Here is an 18,052-nt window from a genome sequence, read left to right as displayed (position 1 = left end):
AATTTATGGAGATAGAGAACAGACCAGTGGTCGCCAGAGGTTAAATGCGGGGGGGGGTGGGGGGAGTGTAAAGGAGTAGCACGAAGGAGTTCTGGGGGGGTGATGGAATTGTTCTGTGTCCTGATTGTGCTTGTGGTTGCAAAATTCTGTATGTGGTTAAAATTTGTAGGACTAATGAGGATTTAGTGTTTCACAGGTACGTAGTTCCAGTTGGGGAAAGGTAAACAGCCCTGGAGGATGTTGGTGATGGTTGCACAACAGGGTGAACGTGCTTCATGCCACAGTTCTGTACACTTACAGATAATTAAAATGAAAAGGGGCACCTGGGGGGCTCATTTAGGCCACTGAATCCTGATTTCGGCTCAGGTCATGATCTCAGGGTCCTAGGATTAAGCCGCCTTGTGGGACTCTGCGCTCAGCGGGGAGTCTGTTTGAGATTCTCTTCCTCTCCCTCTGCCCCTCCCCCTGCTCATGCTCTGTCTCTCTCTAAAATAGAGTCTTTTAAAAAAATTAAATGAAAACAAATTCAACACTAAATTTTATGTTATTTATACTGTAAAATGAATGAATGAATAGAATAACAAATTTCATAAAAATAGTAAAAGTCAGTAAAAAGAGAAGTGGTGAAACAGGGTATGCATGGTAATGAGAATGATAACTGATAACGGGGGGGGGGGAGGGGTGCTGGGTAGGTAAAAAAGTGGTCCCTTCAGGATTCTGATGTTCTGTCACAGCCTCATAATTAGTAGCACAGGCCAAATGCCACCCTTGTATCTGAAGCCTTCCTCCCTTTTCCTGCTGGTGCCTTGAAAGGCGAAGTGGCATTTGGGCATTGATTCCTTTTGTGATTCAAATGTAAAAGCAGGCAGAATGGGATGAATATTTATGTGCAGGATTGTCAAGCTTTGAAGACAAAAGCCCCCAGATTCCCTGTCCCATGTGGATGGACCCTGCAAACAGGACGTACAGTATTCATCCCCGCAAGGTCATGGTGCTGGTTTGTCCTAATCTGCACATGCTGACCAGACTCCCGCTGAATGAGAAGAACCATTTTCAGGGCAGCCAACTACCCCAGAAGGCATTTTCTTGCCACCTTCTCCACGTTAGTAGAGCTGCTGTCATTCACAAGATCTAACTCTGATTAACCTCGCTGGGCTTCGTCTGGTGCTCAGCACAAAAGCCTGCACGCAGTCAACATTGAGGAGGGTTTTTGTTTTGTTTTCAGAACCTGCTCTTTCTCCTGGCGTCACGGCCTCAAAGACTTCTCTGCAAATATGTTTCCTCACTTACCATGGAAACTAAGCAGTGTTGGAGGAGGGGTCTTAAAGCGGAGGGATTCTCGCAGTGTAAACGGATGTTAACTTCCCATCTCCATCCTTCCAAATCCAGCCCATCCTCCCTGCCAGCTTAAATCCAGCCTCCTCCAAGAAGCCCTCCAGGCTGATTGTAGCCTTTCTCTTTTGGAACTCTGGCGGCAGTGGTCTGTAACTGTGCGGTCTTGTGTTTTACCTCGTTGTGCACCTGCCATCTTTCATATTCTTGGATGGGAGGGCCAGTGTCTGGTGATGCTTCTGTTCCTCCTTACTCCCCCTGGTGTCCAGACCGTCGTGGGAGCTCAAGTCCTGCTCCGCTCCTCTCTATCTTCGTCCTCCAACCTGTTGCTCATGCTGACACCTCTGGGCTCTTTCTAATACAAAAACCCACTCTTGACACACCGCCAGAGTTCTTCAGTTGCTTCTGATAATGATGCTGATGACACCAACAATAATAGTAATGATAGCAATAATAGCTAATGTGGTGCATTTATCATGTGCCAGGCACTGTGCTAACATTTTGCGCAGATTAACTGCTTGAATACTAAGAAGCCTGATGAGGTAGGTGCTGTTATTAGCCCCACGGTACAAATGTGGAAACTGGGGCACAGAGAAGTTAAGTGAGGTGCTCCAGGTCACCCAGCTCTCCAGCAGCAGAGCGGGGATTTGAATGCAGATAGTTTGGCTCGAGAGGCTCTGCTGTTTCTTATCCCTTAGAGCATGAACTCTAAACTTTTTTGCACAGAATTCAAGTCCCTTAGTGATCCAGGCCCCATCTCCGTCTTCAGCCATGTCGGCCTCCAGTTATCACGGCCACATCTGTTAGGCTCTGACAATGACAAGCCGCCCCTTATCTCCAGTCATGCCCAGACTCTCTCACCACCCTGTGTCTTGGCACACTTGTCACCATCTAGAAAACCCCTTTGCTCCTCGTGTCCAGTGGGAAGGCTCTCCCTTCTAGTCTTGACCCCCCTGCTGCAGCTTCTAGACTGCTGATGAGGACCGTGCCCCATGCTCTGTGCTCCCACTGCTGTGGAGGCACGTGGTGCCGTAGCTCGCAGCACGTGGTTCACTGCCCCCCTCACCACACCTCATCAGGCCTCTGTGTCTGCTGTTCCCTGGCCCCGCTCCCCATGCCCCTGGTCCTTGCATGCCTGCCTCCTCCACGTCATGTGGGTCTTCATTCCGATGCCACCTTCTTGGAGAGGCCTTGGCAGGACAGCCGGTCGGAGCTCGTTCTTCTGCCCATCACTCTTTTTCCTGTCTAATGGCTGATTCAGCCTCTTCCTAGCACTTCATTTGCACTCCATGAAATCGTCCGTGTTCCAGTCATCTATTGTATCTATTGCTGCACAGCAAACTACCCCGACCCTCAGTGGCTTGGAGCAAGAACCATTTCATGGCATTTGACTGTTTGGGGGGTCATATACTTGGGCAGGGCTCGACTGGGTGATTCATCCACCTCATGTGGCGTTAGCTGAGGTGATACGGTAGTCATCTGGTAGATGGGCTGGGCTGCAGTAGGGTCCACGATGGCTTTCGTCTCCTACCTGACACCCTGACCAGAATGATTGGAAGCCTGGGCTAGGCTGGGACAGCGCATGGGACCGAGATGGCTCCAGCACCATGGCCTCAGGGTTCTTGGACTTTCTGCAGAGTGGACTGCTTCCCTGGAAGCGAAGTTCCAAGAGGCCCAGGTGGAAACTGCAAAGCTTCTTATGACCTAGCTTCCAAAGTCCCAGAGTGTTACTTCCGCACATTCTACTGGCCAAGCAAGTCACCGAGGCCAGGCTAGAATCGAGGGGAGGAAACACAGACCTCACCCCTTTGGGGGAGGAGTAGCAAAGAATGTGTGGTTGTGTCTTTGCCTCCCCCCTTTACAGTGTGAGCTTTCCGAAGGCAGGATCTTAACTCTTCTTCATACTGTGTCCCCAGCCCCAAGAAGAGCATGTACACATGGCAGATGCCAGTAAATCCTTGCTGAATATCTGTATGAAGGAGAGAATAAAGGGATGAATAAAGGAATGAATGAAAACATGAATGAATGTTTACATCTCTGACTCTCTAATAGTTAAATCTTTTGAAAACAGAGCTGGATTTTTTTTTCATCTTTGTATCCTTAGTTCTTAATACAGTCCTCTACACTCATAGATGCTCGGTATATATTTACCAAATGAATTGATGCATTTTAATTATTACAGTTAAAGGAGAAAATGTGAGTTATTACCAGCAAATACATAGGTGTTGGATATGAGTAACCGCTGTGAGTGAATTAATAATGCCTTATACACACGAAAATAAGTTTACATATTTATTTAATAAATAAAACGAAACAGACCAGACCCCCATTTCCCTTTCCCCTTCTCTCTGCAACAGGCTGTATGAGAGGCTCTCTATTGGGAAGGTGCCAGCCATGGCAGCCCCAGAACCCTCCAGTCCCGTCGTCTTTGGGTGGGGCAGGGACCTTTACTCCCGGCCTTCTAGCACCTTTCTCCTGCCAAGGCTGCCAAGACTAATTCACTTTGAGGTTATTAAGATGGGGGCTGAGACGATGGTCTGAATACCTAAGAGGACTGAATTCTGTTTCCCTGCCGCCGTCCAGGAGGATCAAGTGAGAAACAGTTCTCGGTACAGTCAGCACGGTTTTGCCCTTGCACAAGTACGTGCCTACAGTAATTGCTGGAAGCCATGTGTTGATTCCACGGGGTGAGTGTGAGTCAGCATTTGATGTGCCAGAGAGAGAAGGATACCCTTCCATGGGGCCCCACTTAGAGCGTGTGGCTTCCCTCCCAGTGAGCAGTCGTATGGCTAGCCAGCCCGCGTCTGAGTCGGCAGTGGGAAGGCTTGGCTCCCAGAGACCAAGCCTCAGCTTGTCCTCCTGCTTCCCCACGTGGCCTTGAACAACTTACTTGGTCTCTTCGGGGCTTCAGTTTCCTCACCTATGAAGCGGGGCTGCTCCTTAAGGCTCCTTTCTTTCTGCGCTTTTATTTCTCTATCTCAGTCTGTTGTTAAAATTCCAATCCGGGTAACTCTGGAAAAAGATTCCAAGTTCAAGGAAGTCCTGTAATGGCCAAAGGTGACGAGTAAGGAATACTATGTTAAAGTCCCTACTGTAAAATCAGACAGAGCTTTTTAGTCCCACACCGGTCTCCTTAGTGTATTTGGGTTTTTTAATTTTTTTAATTGTTTTTTGGGGTCCTCCCTGTTCTGTGGATTTTAAGACTCCTGGTTCTTGACAGTACAAAATGTTACTCCCTCCCCAAACCCCAGAGAGCATCGATTACCATTCAGGTTAAACAAGTGCCATATAATGCCTCACAGCTTGGGGAACGTTTTATTACAGGGCATTTAGTGGAAGCGTCGAGGTATTTGGAAGATTATTCTTTCCTTCTTCCCCACAGGCCTCGCTGAACATGCAGTTCTCAGTGGCCATGAATTTTAGTCAAGTTCAAGTTCCAATGACAGTTAAAAAAAAACCTCACAAGCTGGGACAAGAAATTTCAAAGAAAAAGCCAAGCTCACTTCTGCTTCTGCTTTGGCACATTCTGGGACAGTGCACTCACATTCTTGGTCCCCAGAGCTGGCCTAGTTTAAGGAACAAATGAGTTTTCCATCTTAGGAAACACTGGCTAACACAAGACAATTTTAGATACTAAGGTTTCATCCTCACCGAAGCAGTTAATAATTTTTGGAATCCACCACGTGCCAGATATTGGGTTGAGTGGTTTCCTATATATTATCTTATTATTAATCAAAAATAATGCTTCCAGAAAAATGGGGCTCTGTGAATTTAACTAACTTGCCCATATTCACACAGCTGGTCAGAGAAAGAGCTAGGAGCCAAATGCAAATGATCTGCCTCCAAGACCCTGCTTTCCAAGGACTGCGTTTTCCCATTCTTTCAGTGCTGCTGGCTGGTTCCTCTGATTGTTTTCTTATGGAGGATGCTTTCCATCAGAGCCTTGCTCTGTCATCATCATTTACTTCCTTCAGATTTTTAATAGCTTAATCGATTTTCAAATATTTTCTCTCCATTGGTGGCTTGTCTCTTCATGATCTTAACTCTGTCTTTCAAAGAGTTCTTAATTTTGATGAAGTCTAAATTTTTTTTTCTTTTTTCTTTTTTGGTGGATTGTGCTTTTGGTGTCATATGTAGAAATCTTTGTGTAACTCTGGGACTTTTTCCTGTATTTTCTCCTAGAAATATTATAACTGTAATGTGTAACTTGGGGACTTTTTCCTGTATTTTCTCCTAGAAATATTATAGTTCATATTTAGGTGTATGATTCACTGTGTGTTAATTTCTCTGTATCTAGTGAGGTGTGGAATGAAGTTCTTTTTTTTTTTTTTTTTTGCATATGGATAATCTAATTGTTCCAGTACCATTTGTTGAAGACACTCCTATCTCCACTTTATCTGCCTTTGCACCATATATGTGTTGGTCTATGGATGGGCACTCTACTTTCTTCTGATGATTTCCTTAATGTCACACTGTCACGATCACTGTCACTTTAGGGCAAGTCTAAAAGTCAGGTCTTGTAAGGCCTTCAACTTTTTGTCTTTTTTGCAGTCATCTTGGCTATTTTAGGTCCTTGATCATTTCTTTAGTTTCTATTTATTCAAGGACATAGTTAATAAAACAGCATCTGGAAATCTGAAGATAATTTAAAATTTAAGGTTATGAAAGAGTAGTACAGAAACTTTCCATAATCTAGCTTCATCAGGAAATGAGGCACTCGGGGCATCAGATTCCATTTGGTTAATCAAAATTGTTGCATATACCTTATGTGGATTGCCAATTAAAAAAAAAACAAACCAGAAATATACTAATTTATGCTGGAATTTAAATGGACATGGTTTCAACTTCCACTGATGTTTCAGAAAATACTTTGGGCCCTAGAATATCTTGGTCATTGTGAGCATCAGTTGTCATTGTCCTAGCAAAGTGGGGAATCACTGATTAAAGGGAGTCCATTTGTTTGTATTGCTGCCTGCCATAATACATACTCTGCTGTTGATTGGGGGATACCTTCTGTCAAACAAATGAAGTGTTATAATTGACAGTGATAGGCATAGCATTCTGTCTCTTCCAGTAAAGCATATCCCTGTTTACTTAAGCTTGCTATCTGCTGGGGACAGTGAGGAATACTATTAATTAAGCCAGTTGATTCCAGATAATGTTAGCCACTACTACTTGTCCTCTTTGCCTCAGTCTTCATCTGTGAAACGAGAGGTTTGGACTAGTTAACCTTGAGTGGCTTACCCAATTCTAAAATTCTTTGTGACTCTTTTATTCACTTAAAAATCACAGCCCTTTCAAAACCAATTAAACAAAAACTCTTAATGGCAAAAAGCACTGTGGTCAGTCAGACTGGGAGCCTTTTGAGTCAAGAAGAGTAGTGGTCTTTTGATGCACCACAGATTGCCTGACACCACTGCATGACTCTGCTTTTAACTATGGCCCACTCCGAGCACTGAAGATAGCAATTATGGTTCCTGGTGCTATGACACTTTGTGGTTTATGAAATCCCCATATTCTGGGAAGCTCTCGAGCTTTTCAGGTCAAGGGAAAGAGAAAGGAGAATGTCTCTAAGCCCACACAGTCCAGAGGTTCAGAGTACTCCTGAGTTGGCACGTTAGATTTTCAAATATATTTACAAAGTCAGTGGTATAGTATTGAAAGAGGACTTTAAATGTCTACCTTGTCTTTCCTACGCCAAGCTGCAGCAGAGCTACTCTGGTCATATTCTATCCAATCATTTCTGTACTAACAGAATGGGAAGGTTGAAGAGTGTGAAGTTTACTGGGGAATGCAGAATATAGACATAAGTTAAAAATAATATAAAGAATCTTTATTGAGGACTCACTGCATGCAAGGTGCTATGCCAGGCACTTCTTATACATTAAATCCTTTAATCCACATAACAGTCTTGTGACTTAGACTCTGTTGTCTCCCTCTTGCAAATGAGGAAATGGTGCACAGAGAGTTCATGTTATTTGCCCAAGATCGCACAGTAGTATGTGGCGGAGCTGATCTTCAACCTATATTTCTCTCATTCTAGAGCTTAAACTCTTAATGACTATATCAGGGACTAGCTCTCAGAACTTAGCCAGCTCATTTAGTGCATAATTGCATTTGTAGTGTGATAGAAACTAAGAACATCAAGTCCTTTTGGGTGGACTTGGTGGAGGAAAGAACTCACAGAAGGTGTCTTGAAGAAACTGTTTGAGTTACATTTTGAGATGAAGGACATGAATTGGCCTCAAGAGAAAAGTGAGGTCATGCTGAGGGGACAGACTATACGAGGCCATGAAGATACAAGTGAATGAATTATTTGTTCAGGAAGCAAAGTACAGACTTACTCATTGCAGGGCAATACCAGAAATAAAGCTGATGTCATAGGTGTGAAAAATCCAAGAGATTTCACTTTGTTATGCTGGGCACTAGAGATCCACTCCCAGTTCTTAAGCAAGGGGAGGAACATAATTAAAACTGTATTTGATTTTACAATTTATTCTATAACTCATATAGAATAAATATGGGCTTTCCATGCATCAAGGAAGGTCAAGAGAAAATTTCTTAGGAAAATATATTTGATACCCAATAAATTATGTTTAGGACTACATTATAGCTCATCCCACTAAGGTCCTATAGCCTCAAATGGTGCAATGACAATGAATTTAAGCCCCTAAATTAAGAGGCCTGGGAAACATACTTTACACAGTTTTCAAGCATAAAGGTGACTAAGCCACTGTAGTTAAGCTGCACACTCCCATCATCACTGGTCTTGTGCAGTATGTGTAAATGGAACACGCAAAGGTTATAGATTAATCCAGGATTGGGCTAACATAAAGCTCTCAACAATACGTATTAAATCGAGATGAAGTCTTCTTTCAGTTAGCATCTGCTGTTCCTGTGTGAGGGCCATTGTTTGGTGAACTGTAGTTGGGTCCCTTCCATATAAATCCACAAATGCTAACTTAATATCTCTTCACATTTTCTGAAGCATTTTCTTTCTTTCTCTCTCTCTCTCTCCCTCCCTCTCCCTCTCACTCTCTTTCTCTCTCTCCAGTTCCAGAGACCTAATGACTTCTCACCCCCTTTTCGCTTTGGGACTGTGCCCAATGGCAGCACAGAGAGGAACATTCGCAATAACTACGCAGAAATGCATGCCTACATGGGAAAGTTCAACCAGAGGGGTGTAGATGATGCATTGCTCTCCCTGAAAACAGGGTAAGAACTGCTTCCAAGCTCAGAGTCTTTGATATGTTTCTCACATTTATTAAATGTACACTGAATCAGATATATCATGCTTGGGTGCCAGACAAAGTTAAAGCTTGGGTGCATTTGCTTCCTATGGATTTCCAAGTTGAATTTGACAATATAATTCAGGCCAGTGCACAAAGATTCCTATGCTGTTATATACTTTTATGTATTTTTGTTTTACAAATTATATTCTACTTGCATTAATGTAACCATGAAACAGGAATGAAATAGCCATAAAAGTAGAAAGGAAGAGTCAAGGCTAAGGTTCATGTATTGCGCATGAAACGAAGCCCTGTTGACCAGAAGGTGAAAATGATGATTCTGGTGTCTTGTGGACAAGGGAGAAATGAAAGAGGAAAGGGGTGAAGGTTTTTAGACAACAAAGAGTGAGAATGTGTTGACTGATCTCCAGTTCCAGCTTTTGTTGGTGGTCTTTGATCCAGCTTTATACTCTAGAAAGTATTGTTTGTTCAAAGGAGCTCCACGAACTGCAAACATGTTGGCTTGCCTAATCCCAGCCACATTGGTCCCTTTATTCATTTGGCCCCTCAAAGCCACAGCTGTGGAATAAGACCGATAATTGAGCATTATAGCTGTTGGGACTTTGGAGTGAAGGGGTCTTGTAACTGATCTCCTGTGTTGTATGATAACTAGCAGCACTTGGACCTCCCAGTGGCCCCGGTTCTGGAAAAGCCACCCAGATACATGTTTACTTAAATACTGTTAGCGTCTATCTTATCACCATAAAGTCACAGCAGATATCGGGAGACAGAATTTGAGCTTGGGCATAGGACCACCTTGGTAGGTCGTCTGGCCCCTGGTACAACCACGATTGTCAGTCATATCAGAGTTTGGGGTTTTTTGGTGTGCCACTTTTCTATCGGGTACTCATGGGCTTTTTGGAAAATGTTCTGTAGCTTATACCAGGAAGGGCTTATTTTTTCTCAAGGAGGGATAAAGCTAACTTACCTTGTAAAAGTGAAGAGAAGGATGCATGCCTTTCTTCCTTGCAGGCCTCTCTATATGTGGCTGTATCTGGATTTCTTTCTCTACTTTTGATGTGTTTCAATGTTGGTTTGAAATATTGGTCCAGGCCTTCCTGCCCTGACCCCTAGTCTTACTCCCTTCCCTACATATTCCTTCCTTGGAAAGCACAGTATATAAAATGAGATTCTTAGATGTTTCGGAACTTGAGAGATCTGAATTCTGTATGTTGGGTTCTGCTGTAGTTGCGCACATTTGCTCTTAACACAAGCCTGTGCTGCGACCACCCCGACTACTCATTTCTTTCCTTGTGCTGTAAAACAGAATATTGAAACCTTTCTGACCACAAAAATAGCATTGTGCAGCTATTGAAACATATACACCTACACTTATCCCCACTCTGGACTGTAATGAACTGAGAAATGAAAAATGTTATATAAATCTAACCCATGTTATTTGTTGTTATCATCGTGATGGTTACTTTTCATTATTTTGGTTATTATTTTTATTGATTCCTTTTTACTCCTTCTCCTTTCAGACACAGCTTATGAGTTGGCTTCAGGCCCGACTTACATTCTCATCCTTCCTAGTGGGAGGGAAAAACTCCTCCTTTCAACCTGAAATCACATAAAGAACAGCCTGGGATTTATTTAGGCTTTAGATTCTGGCTGAGTTCCAACTCGAGCCTTACTTTGAACCAGTTCTCCCCATCGTTTGCTAGAACGCTACTGCTTCATATTAATGGCCCCATAGGTAGTTTTGTCCTAAAATTCCTCCACTGGATTGTTTGTTTGCTTCTTTTTTGCACAGGAAACTGGATGCCTTCATCTATGATGCAGCAGTGCTGAACTACATGGCAGGCAGAGATGAAGGCTGCAAGCTGGTGACCATTGGCAGTGGAAAGGTCTTTGCTTCCACTGGTTATGGCATTGCCATCCAAAAAGATTCTGGGTGGAAGCGCCAGGTGGACCTTGCTATCCTGCAGCTATTCGGAGATGGTGAGTCAAAGATGGTGGCTCTTCTGATGGCCGGTCCAAAACACCAGCCCTTCTTTCTTCTCCACTCCTATAACCCCTGCCTTTCCAGAAAAGTATTTCACAGTATATTGAGAAACTTGGGCGGGTAGGTATGAGAGTCCTAGGACTGCCATAACAAAGTACCACAGCTGAGTGACTTAAATAATAGAAATTTGGCTCACAGTTCTGGAGGCCAGAAGTCTTAAGATCAAAGTGTCAGCATTGGTTCCTTCTGAGGGCCTCGAGGGAGAATCTGTTCCATGCCTCTCCCCTAGCTCATGGTGGTTTGCTGGCAACCTTGAGCATTCCTTCACTTGTAGACACATCACCCCATCTCTGCCTTCACGTTCACATGGCATTTTCCCTACGTGCCTGCTGTCTGTCTCTACATGTGTATGTCTGATTTCCGCCATTTTTAAGAATGCCAATTATAGTGGATTAGGGGCCCACCCTACTCCAGGATGACCTCCTCTTAACTAATTCCATCTGCAGTTACCTCATTTCCAAATAAAGTCACATTTCAAGGGACTGGGGCTTAGGACTTCCAACAGAGGAATTTGGCAGGAGAGGAGGAGGTTTGGCCGGGGCCGGAGGGGGAGACACAATTCAACCCATAACTGGGTGAAATTTGGGAGGGAGGATTAGAGAAGTTGGCCAAGGAGATATGTCTCAGGATTGCAGGGTATGATCAAACTTTCAGGGATAAAGTAAGAGAAGTTAGTATTAGGTGTTCCAAACAATCTTCTCACATGTGGCCGGAGCAGCGGGTAGAACTTTGGAAAGGTGTCTGCTTTTTCTGGGTCCAGAGAAAGGGCAGAGAAGTATACTTGTGGACGCCTATCCATTCTTCCCTCTCTCCCATCTTGCTCTTTCAGCTAGAAGAGGTAGGAATCAGGGACCGGGTCCTCTGAGGCAGACACTCATAAGGGACTCCCCAGTGTCATTCTGGTAGGAGACGGAACAGCCAGCTTGCTTTGAAAAAAAAATCTCATCTCCAATCTCATTATACTCATGTCTTCTGCATCCCTCTTCACTTGGGTGTCTAGAGTACCTACTCTTCCTGTTAGCTAATCAGGAAGCTAATCCAGTTATGGATGAGCAGCCTGACTCTGCTTGGCCCCACAGGCCATTAGCCGGGCAGTTCTCTAAATTATGTCTACAGAACCTTTGCTGTTAGGGATGAGATGAGAGGCAGAAGAACACAGCTGGATTTTCAGATCCGGGTGAAGTTGGCTGTTCCACTAGTTAGGAAAATCATAGTTTGATCAAAGAAATGAGTGAAAAGTGATTTGGTTAACATTGGAAAGACGAGGGAGTTCTAGCTGGAGTGCTAACAGGCCGTGTTGGTATGAGGGCTTCTATAATTCTCATGTAGCTCTCACTCAAAAGCAATAACAGAGCCTCTGTCTATGAGGAAGGACAGCAGTAGAGATGACTGGGAGAATTTGCCAAAGCTCTAGTCGGTTTATGCAAAGTTCAAAGTTTTAGCCAAACTGGAATTAATTAGAACGGGCAGTTTCCTTCATGAGATTTTCAGAATTTTGTTTGCCTAGAATTAGATGCCTTCTAGGGCACGTGGATTCCTTCATTTTCCTTTTGTCTAAGGTTTCTGCCTTGCTAATTCCTCATATCCAGTGAAGTGGATAAAGGTTATTGTCCCCGGCATCAATTGAATTAATCAAAGCTCCTCTAAGTGCTGTTACAAGGAGGCAGGTCTGAATTTGGTGGTCTCGTTTGATTCAAGCTCGCTCCCCCCTATTCTTAATATTTCTATTTCCCTCTGCAACAAGAGATCAGTAAGTGTGAGGGTCCGTGGGGAGTCAATCAATCTCTCTGCTTATCTCTCTCTGTCCCTCCTGCCCCAGCCCAATCTGATTTGCATATTTTCAAGAGCAATTTTCTGAATCTCGTGTTTGATTAATGTTCTTTCTTACTCTCTGCAAAATAAAATACAAAGTGCTTACTTAGTCTGATACTCAGGCCCTTAGCAATCTTGCTTCAGCCTTTTTTGTTCAGCTTCCTTTGCCTCCTTTTACTCTGGTTGAGCTGTTCTGCCTGTCTTTCCAAACAAGCCTTGTGTTTTCCCACCTTCTCCCCCTTGATCGTGCCATTTTTGCTGCCTGGAGTGCCTTTTTATGCAAGATAAATTAAAATTCACCCATTCGCTATGTCTACCTGCAAGTCCTACCTTCCTCATGAAAACCCACTGGCCACCCCATCCACAAAATTACTCTTAGGAATTTGAACCCCTGTTACCTGCATATTGCTAGTCATGTTGATTATTTATATACCAATTGGCACTGGATAGATAATGGAGAGTAGGGGGTAATGCCTCATATCTTTGTGTCACTGCGGTATCCCCATTAAGCTGTCACTGAATACATGTTGAGTATATTGATGAGTTAATATATAGTGGTATTAATAAAATTACTGGGAACGTTCCCTATTAATTTTCTTTCTGTCTCCTTGTCTCTTTGTCTCTCATGTTTTTCTCTGTCTTCCCCAATACCCCTTCTTGTCCCCTTTCTCTGCTCTTCTGTCTTCTCTCTTTACCCGTTTTCCTTCCTGCCGTGTCTCCAGGGGAGATGGAGGAGTTGGAAGCTCTCTGGCTCACTGGCATTTGCCACAACGAAAAGAATGAGGTCATGAGCAGCCAGCTGGACATTGACAACATGGCGGGCGTCTTCTACATGTTGGGCGCAGCCATGGCCCTCAGTCTCATCACCTTCATCTGCGAACACCTTTTCTATTGGCAGTTCCGGCACTGCTTTATGGGTGTCTGCTCTGGCAAGCCTGGCATGGTCTTCTCCATCAGCAGAGTAAGTGGTTTGATTGAGGTGCCGGGAGCTTGTGAAGGAGAGCGTAGTCTAGCACTGTGCAAAGCAGAGAGACCCAGGAGGGCACTAACTCCAGCCCTGTGCAGCTAAAGCCAGAAACTACGTCATGTATGTTTCCCCAGGGGGTTGGGGGATATAATTTCAGGTGGCTCAAAAACAAAAACGGGTGATGCTATTTTTCGTTCAAGAAACAGCTTTGTGTGTGGGGTTTGGGCATTTGGTTCTCAATAAGAACTGGCAGATCTATCAAAATGAAAAATTTGGCCTTCTTCCAAATGCCTTCCATCACCATTAGTTAATTCTGTATGGGCTGTATTAATCATTTAATCTTTTTTTTTTTAAAAAATCACATCTCTATTCAAATAGGGAAATGTAATGTATCTCTCTTATTCTGACATACAAAGATATATTATTGGTAGTTCACTGTTCCTCGCTGCTTTAAACACGTGTGACTTATGGGGGGTTAAAGAGCTTTACAGAACCTGCTGAAGTAAGTACTGACCCATAAGAAATTCACATTCCAGAAACTTCCTTAATTGGAACAAGAGTATAACTCTTAAGTTGTTCTTTATTTAGGTCTTTGCTAAATTTCTAGTCAAAAGTGAGGATTTGGAACTCAGTTTTCAATATGAACAGAGGATCACAGGGAAGAGGGCGGGGAAAAAAGCAGGTGTCTTTTAATTTTGTCAGTATGGTTATGGGATTCAGTCATGAGAAGTGACCTCAGTTGTCCTTTTAGAATAGAGGTCTAGATTTCAGCTATAACTAACTTCGGCTCTAATGGAGTTATGTGAGAAAATGGATTTCTCATTAAGTTGTTCTATCTTTTCATCATTTTCCTATAGTATTTTAGTGATAGAGAACAGTTTCCTCTCTGACTGTGAGCTGATTCAAGCGATTCAGTAAGTAAGCAGGAGGAAGGAACGTGTGGTCCCTGAGCCACATTGCTCCACTGTGTGGTCCTTTCTAAGGTCCCAGATAGGGTGCTGGCAGGAGCAGTGGGAGCTGGTGGCCTGTAATAGAAATCCCATTCATGGGACTGCCGTGCAATTAAGGCCTCTGCAGAGGAAAAGCACTCGGCACTTTCCTTTGGCCATAATCAAGAAGGGTTAGAAAGCAAGGAGAGTAACCTTACCTTGAAGATCTCGTGTCTCCCTACTGCCCTCTGAGATGGCGAGGCTCACCTCCCCTAAACCTCTCTTCTTTCCCACTTAGCTGCAATTCTCCGTTCTAATCTTCTCTGCTCTCTTCCCCATCTGTCGGGATAATTTCCCTTCCAAATCAATCCCCTTTGTTTCAAAGACCCAGTTCAAATTACCTCCCTTTTACATATTTCCTTTGCCAGAGAGAAAAGTTCCAAATGTGTCCACTTTTCAAGGCAGGGAGCAAGACATTAGCAGGTTAGTTTAACTTGGGACTTGACCCCAACCCATTACCTCTCCTGGACGGTGTTCTTCAAGGCCCGGTACACAGAGCTGCACCAGGGAGTTCTCAATCAATACTAATTTGTCACGATATTAATTATGTATGATAAGATTAAGCGAGTGAGAAAGTGTAAGAAGGAAACCAGGAGCTAAGGAGAATAAATGAAAGGTTCAACAAGGGAATTATTTATTCCTATTTAGTACTTGATATCTCTCCTAGCTCTGCCCTCCCACGGTGTAGGGCACAGCAGGAGAAAAATCCTTCTTTGACCCCAGGGCTCTCGGACTCTCTCTGTGAATTTGGTTCATGCTTGGCTCAAGAAGAGAACTGCTCAGCCGTTCTTTGGGTGACCAAAATCCTAAAAGCCACTCAAAATTTGTCAGAGCTGGGAAAGAGTGGCTCTTGTGAGCTTGGAGCTCCCCCATGTTGTGCCGTCAGCCAAGGGTGGCCGTCCAGGGCAGAACAGCCCCAGCACCCGTGGTGCATGGCTGTCGATTTCCAGGCAGCTGACGATAATTTTTGCCATCCATTGATATCACGGCCTCATTTTTAAGATGCGGAAACCTAGGCCTAGGAAGGAAAATCAATGCAAGTCGATGGTGGAGTGGCGGCATAGAATGTCATGTCTTATGATTCCAGTCTGTTTGCTCAAGTCACTTGGACTGGCCTTGTCCCCTCTCAGAGAGCCTGGCCACTAAGCTTAGGTCATGATATGAAACTTGCCCAATTCAAGAGACAAATCAGGCAAGCTTCTAGCCACATCATCCTCTGAGTATACTAAGGCTGTTTCAGGCTTTCCCTGACTTTTCTTCTCCAGCAAGACAGTTAGTAGTGGGGGGGGGGGGTGGAGGGCGAGCGTTGTCTGTGGTCATTTCCAGCCTTGCGGGAGACCTGACCCGTCTCCTCCTCTTCCTGCTCCAGGGTATCTACAGCTGCATCCACGGAGTGGCTATCGAGGAGCGCCAGTCCGTGATGAATTCCCCCACCGCGACCATGAACAACACACACTCCAACATCCTGCGCCTGCTGCGCACGGCCAAGAACATGGCCAACCTGTCTGGTGTGAACGGCTCCCCCCAGAGCGCCCTGGACTTCATCCGACGGGAGTCATCCGTCTATGACATCTCTGAGCACCGCCGCAGCTTCACGCATTCCGACTGCAAATCCTACAATAACCCGCCGTGCGAGGAGAACCTCTTCAGCGACTACATCAGTGAGGTGGAGAGAACTTTTGGTAACCTGCAGCTGAAGGACAGCAACGTGTACCAAGACCACTATCACCACCACCACCGGCCCCACAGCATCGGCAGCGCCAGCTCCATCGACGGGCTCTACGACTGCGACAACCCGCCCTTCACCACCCAGCCACGGTCCATCAGCAAGAAGCCCCTGGACATTGGCCTACCCTCCTCCAAACACAGCCAGCTAAGCGACCTGTACGGCAAATTCTCCTTCAAGAGCGACCGCTACAGCGGCCACGATGACCTGATCCGCTCCGACGTGTCCGACATATCCACGCACACGGTCACCTACGGAAACATCGAGGGCAACGCCGCCAAGAGGCGTAAGCAGCAATACAAGGACAGCCTGAAGAAGCGGCCGGCCTCGGCCAAGTCCCGACGGGAGTTTGACGAGATCGAGCTGGCCTACCGCCGCCGGCCGCCCCGCTCCCCGGACCACAAGCGCTACTTCAGGGACAAGGAAGGGCTCCGGGACTTCTACCTGGACCAGTTCCGCCCGAAGGAGAACTCCCCGCACTGGGAGCACGTGGACCTGACGGATATCTACAAGGAGCAGAGCGATGACTTCAAGCGAGACTCGGTCAGCGGAGGCGGGCCCTGTACCAACAGGTCTCACGTCAAACACGGGGCGGGCGACAAGCACGGCGTGGTCAGCGGGGTCCCGGCACCCTGGGAGAAGAACCTGACCAACGTGGATTGGGAGGACCGCTCCGGGGGCAACTTCTGCCGCAGCTGCCCCTCCAAGCTGCACAATTACTCCACGACAGTGACCGGGCAGAACTCGGGCAGGCAGGCGTGCATCCGGTGTGAGGCTTGCAAGAAAGCAGGCAACCTGTACGACATCAGCGAGGACAACTCCCTGCAGGAGCTGGACCAGCCAGCCGCTCCCGTGGCGGTGCCGTCAAACGCCCCCAGCGCCAAGTACCCCCAGAGCCCGACCAACTCCAAGGCCCAGAAGAAGACCCGGAACAAACTGCGCCGGCAGCACTCCTACGACACCTTCGTGGACCTGCAGAAGGAAGAAGCCGCCTTGGCCCCGCGCAGCGTGAGCCTGAAAGACAAGGGCCGGTTCCTGGACGGGAGTCCCTACGCCCACATGTTTGAGATGCCAGCTGGCGAGAGCACCTTTGCCAACAACAAGTCCTCAGTGCCCACTGCCGGCCACCACCACCACAACAACCCCGGCAGCGGCTACATGCTCAGCAAGTCGCTCTACCCTGACCGGGTCACGCAAAACCCTTTCATCCCCACTTTTGGGGACGACCAGTGCTTGCTCCATGGCAGCAAATCCTACTTCTTCAGGCAGCCCACGGTGGCGGGGGCGCCGAAAGCCAGGCCAGACTTCCGCGCCCTTGTCACCAACAAGCCAGTGGTCTCGGCCCTTCACGGGGCTGTGCCAGGCCGTTTCCAGAAAGACATCTGTATAGGGAACCAGTCCAACCCCTGTGTGCCTAACAACAAAAACCCCAGGGCTTTCAATGGCTCCAGCAATGGGCATGTTTATGAGAAACTTTCTAGTATTGAGTCTGATGTCTGAGTGAGGGAAGAGAGAGGTTTTAAGGTGGGTACGGGAGGGTGGGGCTGTGGGCATGTGGTGCGCATGTCACGGAGGGTGACGGGGGTGAACTTGGTTCCCATTTGCTCCTTTCTTGTTGTTTTCTTTTATTTACGGAATCCTGGAGTTCTGATTCCTTCGGAGGGCAACCCTGGTGACCAGCACCGTCTCTTCTCCCTTTCTAGTTCTCTACTCCCTCCCCACCTGTCAGGCGTTCCTGGTCCCGGGAAAGAATACAGTGGGCTCGCTCAGCACAGCACCGGGAGGGCAGAGTGGAGAAGGGAAGTGGCTGCGTGCAGGCTTCCTCCCAGCACCGAAGGACTGTTTGCCACCCACTTGGAGTGAAGCAGGGAGAAGCAAAAGGAGGCCACGTGAGCACAGGATAGCTCTTCCCAAATGGACCTTTAGGTTTAG

General features: G+C 46.1%; 1 protein-coding gene across 2 annotated transcripts in view; it reads left to right on the top strand.

Moving 5' to 3' along the window:
* Window positions 1-17,644, top strand: part of GRIN2B (glutamate ionotropic receptor NMDA type subunit 2B) — a 401,212-nt gene extending 383,568 nt beyond the window's left edge. For both annotated transcript variants that reach the window (XM_081821262.1, XM_081821263.1), the window contains 4 exons: window positions 8,387-8,547; window positions 10,375-10,562; window positions 13,161-13,399; window positions 15,764-17,644. In XM_081821262.1, the coding sequence (XP_081677388.1) occupies window positions 8,387-8,547; window positions 10,375-10,562; window positions 13,161-13,399; window positions 15,764-17,620 (2,445 nt within the window). In that variant the 3' untranslated portion in view covers window positions 17,621-17,644. The remainder of the gene's footprint in view (window positions 1-8,386; window positions 8,548-10,374; window positions 10,563-13,160; window positions 13,400-15,763) is intronic.
* The last annotated feature ends 408 nt before the right edge of the window (window positions 17,645-18,052 follow it).

The sequence above is a fragment of the Leptonychotes weddellii genome, chromosome 5, assembly GCF_054177405.1.
Source record: "Leptonychotes weddellii isolate Sample4059 chromosome 5, ASM5417740v2, whole genome shotgun sequence".
NCBI classification, from domain to species: Eukaryota; Metazoa; Chordata; class Mammalia; order Carnivora; family Phocidae; genus Leptonychotes; species Leptonychotes weddellii.
Note: the sequence above shows the minus strand (reverse complement) of the source record. Positions and strands in the feature narration are given on the sequence as shown.